The following is a 14,450-nucleotide window of genomic DNA, read 5'->3' as shown; positions in this document are numbered from 1 at the left end:
TACTTTTCATTACATGCAATAGTTTCAAGTTTCTAAGAAGGTAACATGTCTTTCCATCTTCTCCCCACCCCAAATTTTGTAAATATGGATTCACTGCCCCATGAGTCTCATGGAGTCCCAAACCAACATGGCCCTCCTTATTTACCTTGCTTGTCTGTGTATCAACAGCAATGATGTCAGCAAAATCCTTGCCACTCTAATGCCTCTGCTGGCCATTTTGGTTTAGTAATGGATATACTAATTTATTGGCAACACTACAGTGGGTTTAAAAAAATCTCCACTTCAATTTTGTGCCTGTTACTTGACAGTATTCCTTAAATATTCATGTACAGTGAATTATTTTCAAAATTGAATTTGCTCAAATATGATGAACATGTAAAATGTGTAAGAATCAATATGGACTGCATTAATGGACTGTTATATTTATTTATTTTTCAGCTTCATACAAATCGGATGTAGAAGCATAAACATAGTACATTTCTACCATTTTCAACAAAAATATAACCAATATGTACAATTATTGTATTAAAAATACAAAAGGGATACAGACTCCACCAATGTCTTTCTAAAAGACATACAGGTACAAGTAGTATCAAAAGTATGAGGAAATCACCAGTTAATTGTACATTCTGCACTTGACATCACAGAGTGAACTGAGATTAGCAGTCCTATGGTCTACAATTACTTAATGCTTATATAATATTTGTGCAACTTGTGATAGAGCTAGGTTTCTGTCTTTCTATATGCACATGAGGTCCATAGCCTATATAATAAAACTGGCAAATAATGCATATTACATGTAAAATTACAAATTCATAATTGACAATGTGATATATAAGCAAATAGACAAAAGCCATGATTACAGGAGAGAGAATAATTAAATAAAGCACTGACATTGTTTGATACAGTGAAAAAACACTGCAATTTGATCTTTAAAGTTGAAGCTATTTACGTTCACCTACTGATCAATATGATCAGCTGAGTTCAATGGAAAAAAAAATCCAAGACCAGCAGTTCCTCACATTTGAGTACTACTCGGATTGGCAGCCTTCACTTTTCCGGAGTCTGTGCAAAAACAACACAAAAATAGAAGGGAAGGATCATTTCAGTCATTATAGGGTTAATAGCAGCTGTGAGCAGGTGGTTGCTACACATTGGCCTTCTCTACACATGCAGTGTTCCATAAAGCCATTAACAGTTGTGACTATTTCTGCATTGCAAAGGCTGGCGTGTCTAAATGTGTTTTTTTCATAATTTAAAGGCTCGTTTATTCCCTACTGCCAAGTCAATAGAGAGAGATTATTAGATCAGTAATAACAGCTGACATTAGCTGTGACATCCCAAATTGCCTTCACTGCAATGTTATCCAGTTAATTTTTCTCTTAAAGTAACTAACCTTCTAACCATAGTAAGACAAAAATATAATTTAAAGGTGGGGTTTACCATCTGTCTCTTTTTTTTTTTTAAACTCTGCCATCCTGTATTCCACAAGGCACAGGTATACAAATTGTATGGTACAAACTATACAAGTTGTCCTGTTTTCCTCCATCAGATAGTTGCAAGTACTTACTTCTGCATTGATGCTAGACCCATTTCAAAATACTATCTTATGATTTACAAACTTCCTAAGACTCCAGGGTGGGGCACTTTAAGAGTGGAGCTAAGTGGTCAACGAAAGGCTGTATCCTATAACCCGTTCTGCCCTGCTCAGCCATATCAGTTTTGTTTTTAGGAGCCCAGGCTGGCAACCCTACTAAAAAGTATGAAATAATACTGTAATTATTATGCAGGTGTAACATTTGCTCTCTGAACACAACAACATACAGCACTGTAACAAAGGCATTGTAAACAAGCAAACAAGCATTGTATACTTGAAGGATTTCAATGCATTTTTCTCTTTGTACGTTAAAGGCTCAATGTCGTTCGACAACTAGCATATCTCATTATCCCAATGAGATGAAGTGCTAGGATTGTGATTAAAATCTAAAAGGAAGATTTCAAAACCCTTCCAGGCATTGGGAAATGCAGCCAGAGTTAATCATCTTGATGTGATGATCTTGGAATTTGGAATGATACTGTGTGATGTGGCAGACAGCGACAGTGGTAGTTTGGAGATTGCTGCACTGTGCATTTCAAGCAACACAGTTTGAAAAGTGCCAGGGCGATTTCTTCACAGTATTTCACATGCAAGGGGAAAGGAGGGAGGAACGGGGGAGAAGAAGCCCCATGCTGCTTTAAGGCAGGGAAGGAGGCAAACAGGTCTACCATCCTTTAATTATAGTTCCAAGGCTCCTATACTAGGGACGTCTTCTTGTGCTCTCCTTTAAGGTGGCTCACTCTGGATCCAGAAAAGCCCCAATTCTTAGACGGCAGAGACTTGTTCATCTTCTGCAAACAATAGGATGGGGGGAAAATAAATTTTAATCAGTTTAAAATTAGATTGCTATTGAATGAAATAAATTTGCTGTGTTCACACATATTCCATTCCTCTGTAAAAATTAAGCATATATTTATTTACTACAGGTAATTATTTTTCCCTCCCTTTTCCCTTAAGGTAAAATAATCTCAAAATCAAATTCAGAGCATGCTTTGTTATTTTAAAAGAAGCAAGCCAGCTTTAACTATAGAATCATCAAGAGTGTATTTCTTTGGAAATGTATTTCCAAAGAAAATAAGACATAGAAGCACCGTATCTGGGTGGGCTTGGCTTTCCCTCCTCCTGGAAAACACAACATTCAGCCAGAGACTACTAAATCTCTAATAGCTTAGTGAGGTATCTTGTGGTTGGCCCTGGTTGTAGTTGTCCACAAACCACTTCATTTTCAAATGCTTTTATTTAAATTAAAACTTCTGAGGCCGAAATTGCTTATAACAGTGTTCACTCGTGGAAATGTCAGAACATCTGTGGGCGAATTCATAAATTCTCTCAGTCACATGAAAATTTGGGGAAAAAAAATTAATGAAGCTTGAAATATTTCCTTGGTATGCTCAGCTGCAGAGGTCAATTGAATAAAGACTGCACAAAACTTCTAACTCAACATTTTTTAAATAACTGTCTTATGCCAGAGTCTAATTTAAGTTAGAAACAAAAGGTAAAAAAAAAAAAACCCTAAAAAATCTATAGGTGGAAAAACAATTACATTTAGGGCCAGAATTTCCAATGCATGTTAAAGTGCTCATGGACTGTTTAAATCTAGCCCTTAATTAATGTTTTGAAAACATTAGAAATTTACCATCCTCCTCTGTGGAAAACCCTTGAGACTGATAGTGAGCAAGACGTGGGTCTGACTCGTTTGGTTTGTGCCACTGAGGTTTGTTCACAGGCCTGCTAGCTGAGTGACCGTGTGATTGCTGCTGCAAAGTTGAAGTCCCCTGGGTCTCACATGTCCGTGCTAACATCCTAGACCTCTGAAGTGCTATGTTGTAATCCGGAGGTTTTCTAGTTGGATGGGAAACTCCTTCCGCAAAGTCTGCAATAGGTATTCCTACATAACCAGGGGGAGTTGGAGGTGGTTCTCGATATCGACCTTCTTTTCGTGCTGCAGAAAAATAATACACTACTATAAGAGACAGTAACTAGGGACAATATGTTCAAAACCGAATTTGAGCAATGAGAAAAAGAAATATATCGACGAAATCGAGACAAACAGGATAAGATTTAAATATTATACACATATCAACATTATATCACCTTAAAACAGAAATCATGTAAGAAATACTTTTGGTAAAACACAGTATATACAGCATGACTGTGCTTCCATCGTGCAGGCAATGGTTATACTTGGCTAAGCCTCTAACTTTTAGTACAGGACAAAAATATCTTACTGTCCATTAAACTGTACATGCAATAGAATTATGCAAATTAAGTGTCGTCTCCACTAAAACCCTGAATCTGCAAGAACTTATATAAGTCAATACAATTACCCATTGAAGTCAATGGGACTGCTCACAGCACATGAAATAAAGCACATAGGTCTCCACGGGTCCATACCTGATATACTATACTCTGGAGCTTTTAAATACTACCAATCAAGAAAAAAAGGGAGCACTCACAAATTCAAACAACTCAAGTCCCATCATCTCATTTAAAAAAATATGTAGACTGCCCAGATAAAGGAGCAATGGCACACATTCAGTTGTGAACAAAAGTCCTTGAGTTTGGAAAAATTCCCTCTGCTTATTCAGTTTTATGCTAGCTTCTTATTAAGATGTCTTTCAGGCTGCAGAAGTTGCTATACCTGCCCCACAGGTGTTAGAAACACAAATCAGATAATGAGACAAGTAGTTTAAAAACTGTGAAATTAAGCAACTGAAAAAATTTTCAGAGGTTAAAAAACCCACAGACATGAAAACTTGAGTCACGGAGTCTAAATCTCTTTAGAGTAACTGTTTTCGTTAGGTGCATATTAATTAAGATCTCAAGAAAATCCTTTCTAAAATCAGTCATGACATGGGACAAGACAAATCAACAATGGGAAAAATCTGCATTTCCCCATTTAGGGTCTTCCACTGGTTTTGTGTCATTTACGGAATTAATTCTGTCCTTCAAATTCCTCCCTAAAACACACTTCTACTGTACCATTAAACTTTTAAAAAATGATGACTAATTATTGTTTGCAGTGCTGTTGTTTCAGTCTTGGTCCCAGGATAGCATTGGTCAATTTCCTAATGTTTGTAGATAGTTTAACTCCTTAAGGAAAGGACAGCATATGTTTGTACAGGAGTGGTTAAACTGTCAACACAGAGGATAAACAAAATGCACATATACTGAAAAAGAACTTTTAGACCTCTGGTAGAGAAGACCAACGGTAGAGTATGAACTACTGCAGTATGGTGTTTTTGAGTCTATATTTAGAAAGACTTCACAAGGGCACCAAGGTGGTCACTTTGACTCTTAATTATGAGCTTTTAAATTACAGTGTTGACACTAAACATAGAAATATTAATAAACATGTAGCCAATGCATTCATCTAGTGTGACAGAACAGATCTGTTAAACCTTTCTATTTACAGTATTTGAAAGGATGATGCATAAAGGCTGTTTCTTTCCTTCTTGTAGTTCAGAGCATGGTGAATCTCATGGAAAAAGTTCCCTCAGAATTATTTAATGTGAAATTCACCATGTTAAAATAATAGGCACTAATCTCTAACATAAGGCCAATGGTATTGAATAACTGTTTGAATAGTGGCTCTTTTCCAAATGCAATTTAGGTGGAGGGAGCGTGGAAGAAATTTTAAAGAGGTTTTAAGAGTTTCTGAAACAGATTGGTATCTTAAAATCTCAAATATAACTTTCTCTCCACCAACATCAAACTATTCACTATTCTTTCCTCTGGCTTCTGTTACAAATTTTCTGTGCCTTCTCCTACCTTCACTTTCATGTGTTTGTCTCTTCCCTTCCCTCCTACTCTTCTTTTTTCTCACTCTTGAAAACATAAACCATCTTGTTTTCTCTTAACCTCTTTCCTCACTTGCCTGTTAGTGCCCAAAATCAACTCTGATGTGCTGCAACTAAACTAGCAGGTTGGTCTCACTTCACTCTACCCCCATTTGTTTCCTTGTTTTCTTTCACTTTGACCCCACTCACATCTTGTCCCCAGAATTATATGAGTGCTCCTGTTCCTGATCACTGTACTTCATCAGCTGCATAGGACCAATATAGAGTTAAACTGATATGACCATGGGAAGATTAATTATGCTGCTTCTGTGGGGAAGAGCTGTGCAAGGATAATAATAATGAAGCAGCAAGTTTCTACTGATGCTGAATTGGATGGAACTGAAATGGCTGGAATTTTCAGGCTTCTCTTATATTTCTGAAATCTTTATAAACTAGATTATTTTAGAAACAGACCTCTGAGTGGCATGGTGGGATGTTTGCTAACTTGCTCAAGAGCAGAGCCTGGAAGCACATTTGTGAAGCCTGTCATTCCACATGCTAAAGGAAACTACATGACGTGAGTAGTATTAGAGATAGGCCTCAACCAAAACATCTGATCTCTTTCATCCTTCAAGGAAATTCAAATCTGCAGATCAAACTTTGGGGGCTGGGTCCATTGCTAAGTAATATATTTTGTCTCTGAATGGAAAGATGTTTTTCATTATGCCCTAACTACATTGTCACACTGACAGACCAGATAGTTCTTACGCAATGCCGTATGTTCCTTCAGGATGAGGGTAGACTGAAATGGGGGAGAGATTTGAGGGAATAAAATGGTTACAGAAACCAGCGGCCTCAGAGTGGCCAAATCTATCTTGCGTAGGTAAAGAGGGTGATACCTGGACAAAAATTCAACACAACAAAAAAATATTTTAAAAAGTAACCTCACTTCCTTTAGCAAAAGTCTGTCCTAGTGTTCCAGGTCCTTGATTTCCTAGGCACCACGGCAAACATCTTCAAACGAGGGTATCTGAAGTTTTTTTTTTCATAGATACTAAGGTCAGAAGGGACCACTATGATCATCTAGTCTGACCTCCTGCACAACGCATTTATTTAGGGACTAAGAGTGACCCAATTTTCAGAGGTGATGAACATCCACAACTACCACTGAAGTCACAGGGACTTGTAGAGTAGAACACTGAAAGTCAGGTCACATTTAATGAGATCCCTGCTTACAGGCTTCGGTGCCTTACTCCAGTCACCCAAGCTTGAAAATGGTGATGTAAATACACTAGCATCTCAAAAAACTACCAACAGTTTAGTTGAGTTCTTAATTTTATGGCACTTGGGAAGGAAGTACAAGAGGCCACATAACTCAGGAATGAGTATCTACATTACAAAGTGATGCTTTTCTCAGCAGCAAACACACAATTGAAGGGCAAAATTTGAGAGAAACTACAAACTGACTGTGCTTTTTGCTTTAAAAACAAATCAGATTAAAGCAAAATACTTATATAGTAAATTCACATCTATATGTAAATGAACAGGATACTTCGTGGTAAACAAAATATAACTTACCAATAAGCCCCTTTGCACTACTTGATGATACAGTTATATGAGAGGACATGGGAGCTGGCTTTGACTCCTCTGCTGTTACAGATGTTATGCTACTTGTTTCAGCTTCAATTGAAACATCCTTCCCACCCCGCCGCTTTATGGTACCTGTATCACCTTCTGAGTCCTCTCCCCAGTAGCCTGTTGAGGATGCCCAGCTTGCTCTGGACTGTGCTTGATCAAGGCCCTCCCTACCTTGACTCTGCCTGCCATATTTTGTGCCATGATCGGGGAACATCATCTGGTCCATATGACTGCCTGAGGCCCATAATCCTGCCCCATCGCCTGAACTATCGAAATGAACATGTCCAAAAGGAAGAGTCTCCCAGCTTCTCTGGTGTTGTATTGTCTGTATGTTGTCATGAGAACCGCTTGAGCAAGAAGTCCAGCTGCCGCGGCCACTGTCTGCAGCATCAAGTGAAGCGCGATCCCCCTGATCCTGTGATAGCTCTTCTGTACTGGGAGAAGAAAGCACAGTTGCTCCAGCATACAGGCCTCTATTCTCTGACAATGGTGCGTATGAACTAGATGTAAAAGACAGAAAGAAAGGAAGAGAAATTTTACAATGATATCATAAGTGATAATCAGCAAATCAGAACGGTGAAACTTTCATTGCTTTACAAGCCAAGAGAAATTGATAGCTAATGAAAAACACAGTTGATACAAGCATCATCTACAGCATAGATTTCCTATATCCAAAGTTTAATGTAATCAGAACTAACTAATGACTTGGTCAATTTTGAGAACAGGGCATTCTTTTTGTAAGGCTATTCTTGACAACAAAGCACGTCAGCAGTTACTAAAAAAGGTATTGATGAAAACGTGGCATACTTTGGGATTCAGTTGAAAGGTTTCCATCTGTAAAATAAGGATAATACTGTACTTAAGACACTTCTTGTCACAACACTAGCCTGCCACAGGGGTGAGGATCAGCTGTAGCATTTATAAATGCTCTAAAGGTGAAGAGCAGGTGCATGTAGTTACTGGCGCTGCTGTAGACATTAGAACAATGTGGGATTGGGTATATTTTCTCATCTGAATGTAAAGCATTATAAAAACAGGGGTAATATAGAAGTGGTGACCTAGAAGGAGAGAGGGGAATTTCTCTCTCACAGAAGGGAGGAAATTTCTACAACAGATGCAGAAGAGAGTTTTTTAAAAAATGTAAATATATACAATTCCTACCCTAAGCTGTATTGATCTGGTTCAATCATGGCTCTTCTATCAATTCTCCCCACACCAAGATTAGTCTCCACAATACTGACAGAATGCCTCTGTCTCCTCTCATCATGCAGTGAGACTGGCATGGAGTCAAATGAAGAATTGCTGACAATACTAGATCTCGAAGAAATTTCACTGTGACCAGAATCTGAAAAGTTATCCACCGTGCCACTAGGAGCCAAAGTATAACCTGCATAAGGACCAGAATAACATTAAATAGACATTCTAAATTTACAACCAAAAGACTTAAACATAAGTTCAAGCATTAGCATAGATATTCAATAACAGTGCTATTGGAGCAAATATAATTATGGACACACTTCATCAAGAAGAGCAGTACTGTATGCAACAAAAATATGCAACAAGACCATCATTCAAATGCAGCTGTTTTATTTCTGAATGTAGGTTTAAAGATCAGTGGCAACATGAAATATTTGTATTTAGAAGTCTTTACAAAACTACTGCCAAATGTATCACTTCCTGTCATTTTTGGATCTCTAGAATTATATTAAAATATTTCCCTTTGTAGGACTTAATACCCAGTCTTGCAATACTGTTTATGTCTATGTATGTTAACACAGACTATGGGGGGCTTGGAACATAGGAACTGCCATGCTGGATGAGGCCAGTGGCCCATGTAGTCCAGAATCCTGTTTTCAACAGTGGGCCACTCAGGGAAAGGTGCAAAATACCTTACAGTGTTACCCTCTGTCCCTAGAGAAAGTTTCCTTCTAACTGCCAATAGTTAAAGTTTGCCTTCAGTCCTGAAGTATGAGGAATTATATTCCTTCCAAACCTTTAAGTATTTGCTATAACAACGCTGGAAATACATGTTATCTGTATAAATATCTTACCTTTTTTGAATTCTGCTATGCTTTTGGCCTCAGTTCTACCTGTAACACATTCCACAAGCTAGTTGTGAAAAATGATTTCCTTTTACCAGTTTTGAATTTACCATCTTTCAAGTTCATACTATGAAACAAGGTGAACAGAAGATCCTAATCTACCCTCTCTTATAAAAGTTATTTTTTATCCTACCCCTTTTAATTCATCTCCTTTGTCAGGTAACCAATCCTAATCTTTTCGATCTCTCTTCATAGGAGAGTTTTTGCATTCTCTTAATCATTCCCCTCACCCTCGGCTAAACCCCCTTCCATAATTTTTTCGTAACCCTTTCGGAGGTGGGGTGACCAGAACTGAACACACTATTTTAGATGAGGATTTTCCACTGAATTAGATAATGTAATTAAAGTATTTTCCTTATTCTCCATCCCATCTCTTGGTCCCATTCTAACATTTGGTTTACTTTCTTCACCACTGCCTGTATTTCCTTTGGACAAAAGAAGTCAAAACAAAGCAAGTGTTTTGGAAATACCACCATTTAAAAATGTTATTGGGGATTTCTGTTGTTTGACGACAGAAGGTAAACAATTGTTGAGCACCTAATTCTGGTGTTTGAAATTATTTCCAATGTATATGTGTACAGTATAGAGAAGGCAAACTAACAACTTCTGCTCTCTGTCTCATATCACAATGAAATTAAGCATTTGACAACATTTAGAAAAATTCAACAGTGGCAAATTCAGAACTGATAATCCGAAATACTTTTTCACACAGTGTGGAACTCACGTGTGGAGCTCACTGCCACAGGAAGTAACCGAGGCCAAGAAAGTAGCAAGAATTAAAAAGGGATTTGACATTTCTTGTATAACCGAATATCCAACAGCATAACAGAATTACAATAATTAATGATAACAGAAATTTTGGATGGGATATTAAAGTCTCATACTTCAGGGTTTAAACCAATCTCTAACAGAGATCACGATGAGATCTATGTGGCGAAGCAGATTATTTCATATGTACGTACTGCTGCTTTCTTAAAGGTTCCTCTGATGCTTCTGGTAATGGCCACTGACAGAGACAGAATACTGGATCACATGGACCTTAGGTCTGATAGTATGGCAATTCCTACATTCCTATGTACCATTCATCTGACCTTCACTATCTATCTTATCCAAACAAGTTTCCAATGTTTGCTCCACTTATGTGAGGTGCTACAAGAGTCATTCCCTGCAAGACAAAGTCATTTACTTTAGCATGCTCCCTCATTTTGTATCCACATTTTGAGCAACAGAGTCAAGAATACTTTGAATGTAGACGATTGATCACCTCGCAGTTATGGGCTTTGATTATAGCACTGCATGTGAGATTTGTCAGCTAAACCCATCTAACCCTTTGTTTTCAGGCAGTTAACACTTCCTAGGCCATGGCTACACTAGACACCTTACAGCGGTGCAGCTGTACCGATGCAAGCTCTCTAGCCCAGATGCTCTGATGGGAGAGAGCTCTCCCATGGACTTAATTAATCCACCCCCAACAAGAGGCTGTCGTTATGTTGGCGGGAGAAGCTCTCCCACTGACATAGTGCTGTCCACACCAGTGCTTAGGTCAATGTAACTTATGTTGCTCAAAAGGGTGGCTTACTCACGTCCCTGAGGGACTTAAGTTATGCCAACATGAGTGGTAGTGTACACATAGCCTTAGAAAGCTTATCCTAAAAGCAGTTCTTTAGGAAGGTAAATTATTAAAATGTAATTTTGTGATGAATGCACTATCAGCTATTATTTTTATTATAAAATATTTGTATTATTGTAGTGACCAGGAACCCTAGTCATTGTGCAAGGTGCTGTACAAAAAGAATTTAAAAGGCAGGTTAGAGGCCATTCAACAACATACTTTTGTATGTAAGCATGCAATTTTTATTTTTAGTTTGAAAATCACCATTAAGCTTCAAAGAGATTTCAGTGGAGCTACACAGTTCATACTAGCCGAGGATCTGTCCCCTAACACCGTCAAATCTGATTAAAGTTAAGAAAGAAAACACATTAGTTCATGGTGCCACTAAATCTTGGAAATGCTTTGAGGTTTAGAACCATTTTCATGGATTGCTTTACCAAATATACAGTACTACACTTCCCCTCCATTCATCTGATCCCGATTCCTTTTTCAATAAATGCACTGGCCTTGATAGAATGTGATCAAATTTATATAAATTCACACCTGGCTAAAGTCTATGAGATAAATTATGCTGAGATCTTACAAAGACTCGAGCTGATCATCAAAGGATTTTCTGCATAAGAACCTCCTCTATCTCACCCTTAGAAAAGCTCACTTCAGCAGTGCTTTTGGATATGTATTTGTACTTTTGAAGGACAGACCCCTCATCCCTTTTAAAAATACTCATTAGCCAATTGTGCTTGTGATCTTTTTCCTTTTGATTTTGTAAACCCCACCTATCCTATAGGTCCGTGGTGCATTGTTATTCTTGTTACTGTTCTCACTTCCAAGAGAAGAGGAGGAACTGGTTAGATCCGACTGTCTGGAGCCATAATATCTCAGTTGATTGCCACTGCCACCTAACAACAGGATGAGAAAAGAGTTTAGATATCCATTTGACAGAGACAGGAGAGAGAGATACCCAGATGAAATGCACACAAGTTTCAATTTCTCAGCATCACAGTGCAATTCGGTGGGAGTTATTACTACAGTGAAATCTAGAGCTGTCCAAGCTCTATCACAAGACTGAGCTCTTACTCTGTGGGGCTCAACTCTGACACAGATTTTTTTAATACAACTTTCTCTCATGCAGCCATTAAAATTGATTTCTATGTTATTCTGAAAAGGATAGCAGGAGAAAATGACCTCGAGGTTACCTGCGATAGGAATATGCTGTATAGTGACAATCTTTATTTTATTTTATTTTTTTTAAATACAAGAAAGGCAAGTGCCTGCACTTGATCTTTTTTCTCTTAATTAACAACCAGAGCCAGTACAATGAAAAAGGAAACAGGACAGAAATTCATCAGGAGTCTTAGATCATCTTGTTTAAACTCATTTGCAGTTTTGGCCAGTCACACTGGACAGTAATCTCTACCAGTATATTTTAAGACAGTTTCTATGAAATTATTTAAAATTAACTCAGCAAAGAAAGCTTCATCGTGCAAAGCCATGTGTCAAACTTCCACCTTGATTCTTGGGATGACTAAGGTGTTCGCATAAAGGAAATGTAATGCTTTAGTGATCTGAGCCTTGAACACTCTAGGGAAAACCTTGCTGTCTTGCATGGATCCCTCTCCATCCAGCACAATTGCACAGCAGGGAGGAATGATTTTAACCTAGTAATTCCTTTAGAAATCAGCAGAGGGCTTGGTTATTATACCCAATGATGCTCCAAGGTGCCACTATGAGCTCTGAACTACTGCCCATGTATACTGCCTTTGGTAGAAGGCAACTGAAGGAGACATGTTTGTCTGAAGTAGCAGTAAGGAGAGTTGCTTAGTGTGATGGCTCCAGGATACTCTAAACCCATCCTCCTGCGCTTTGCTAACAGGATGGCTCCTGAGCATTCACCTGGGCACTACTACTCCACTCCCCTGCCAATCCTCATGTGGCAGCATAAGTAGGAAAAGATTTCACCCTTAGGGCTTATCTCGACACACAGGTAGCATGCAGCAAACTGTGATGTAAATCTACAGTGCGCTAGTCTGCTGTACGCTAAATGTCGGTCTGGACCATGCTACCACACACTGAAAGGGCACTTTGACTTACTCTGCTTTGAGATGCAAGTAGATCCGTGTGCACTAGTGAGCTTTTAGTTTGGTAGCAGAGTCCACATGAACAGTCAGTGTGCTGTAGATTTACACCCCAGCTTGCTGTGCACTAATTGTTCATCTAGACAAGCAATTTGTCTCCAAGATCCCCTCATAGTTATTTCTAAAGCCTGCAGGTTTCAGGAAAAGGAATGGATAGTGTTGCACATCTTATACCTTTCCTTGGAGAGGTCTGTGGTGATGTGGGAGGAGAAGACAACTGTGAAGATGCATTTGATATTGTGTCTTCAGCTTGTTTCTTGTGACGGTCCAAACTTCCTTCTTCAGACAATGAAAGAATTTTCTTTAAAGCTTGTGGGGAATTAATGCCTTTAAGGAAGAATGAATGAATTTATGTATTTATTAAGCCATAAATATATACATCTGTTAATTTTACAGTGCGTTATAGGGACACTGTAAAGATAAAATATTTATCTTCCTTGAGTTACTAATACCACTTTTACCAAAGCAATCACTTCTATATCTGACCTATCAGTTCTCATCCTCACAGGAAACCTGCACAATACTTTCAAAAGATGAGCCTGGGAGCTTAAATTCATAACTTCACTAGACACTAAAAATCATGGACTGAAAAGAGACACTGGATTTATGGCTTATTACAACTATCTACAACTCACTAACAACTCTTCCAGCTGCTCCCCTTTAACCCCTCCCCGCTTTCCTTTCCTCCCTGTCACTTGAAGGGAGTTAACAGGCCACTTCACCTCGAATGTTCCCTTGAAACATGTGTTAACGACTTATGCTAAACGATCTGTTCCATCTTGTATTCAACTGTGACACACTGATTATGGCTATGTCTACTCTAGCACTTTTATTGGTAAAACTTACATCACTCAGGGTTGTGCAAAAACAAACCCTTGACCAACGTAAGTTACAATGACAGAAGCACCAGTGTGGACAGCACTATGTTGGTGGGAGACAGTCTCCCGCTGACATAGCTACCGCCGCTTGTTGGGAGTGGCTTTATTATGCTGATGGGAGAGCTCTCTCCCACTGACAGAGTGGATACATAGAAGACCACACAGCAGTACAACTGTGCTGCTGTAAGGTCTCTAGTGTAGATATAGCTTAAGTTTCCCAGAACTGAAGAATAGCTCTGTGTAACTCAAAAGCTTGTCTCTCTCACCAACAGAAGTTGGTTCAATAAAAAAAAAATTACCTCTCCCACCTCATCTCTCTAATACCACTTTTAATAAAATCTAAAATAAAAAAATTAATTTACTCCTCTCTATTTACACTATGTTGTTTATTTCTGTATTTTACTCAGCTTGGACAATGAAATTGGACCACTCTGTTTCAGATTCCAATTCACATCTACTAGCAAAATATTGCTGTGTCTGGGTTTCCACCCGTTCACTGAAAAGATTCTTGTAACTCATGTTCCAGAATATCTTCTGTGCAGATCTACCACCTGGGAGAGGAGTATGATGAGTTCTGGGAGATCAAAACTAGCAAATGGTGGAGCTGTCCAAAATCCCTCAGAGACTCCAATGTTTATTGAAAGGTTACATAACAGGACCTCAGCTGCTCTTCAGTTGCTTCGGCTATTCAAAATAGCTTAGAGTATCA

General features: G+C 38.5%; 1 protein-coding gene across 5 annotated transcripts in view; it reads right to left on the bottom strand.

Moving 5' to 3' along the window:
- Positions 1-441: 441 nt before the first annotated feature.
- RAPGEF2 (Rap guanine nucleotide exchange factor 2) overlaps positions 442-14,450 on the bottom strand; it is a 293,855-nt gene continuing 279,846 nt past the window's right edge. For 2 of the 5 annotated variants that reach the window (XM_077814491.1, XM_077814494.1), the window contains 6 exons: positions 13,038-13,190; positions 11,553-11,627; positions 8,176-8,401; positions 6,955-7,514; positions 3,234-3,539; positions 442-2,388 (listed from right to left, as the gene is read on the bottom strand). In XM_077814491.1, coding sequence (XP_077670617.1) covers positions 2,363-2,388; positions 3,234-3,539; positions 6,955-7,514; positions 8,176-8,401; positions 11,553-11,627; positions 13,038-13,190 — 1,346 coding nt within the window. In that variant the 3' untranslated portion in view covers positions 442-2,362. Of the gene's footprint in view, positions 2,389-3,233; positions 3,540-6,954; positions 7,515-8,175; positions 8,402-11,504; positions 11,628-13,037; positions 13,191-14,450 lie in introns of all 5 variants that reach the window. The other 3 variants (XM_077814492.1, XM_077814495.1, XM_077814493.1) reach the window with 2 other exon arrangements.

Source organism: Eretmochelys imbricata, chromosome 4 (assembly GCF_965152235.1).
Source record: "Eretmochelys imbricata isolate rEreImb1 chromosome 4, rEreImb1.hap1, whole genome shotgun sequence".
NCBI lineage: Eukaryota > Metazoa > Chordata > Testudines > Cheloniidae > Eretmochelys > Eretmochelys imbricata.
Note: the sequence above shows the minus strand (reverse complement) of the source record. Positions and strands in the feature narration are given on the sequence as shown.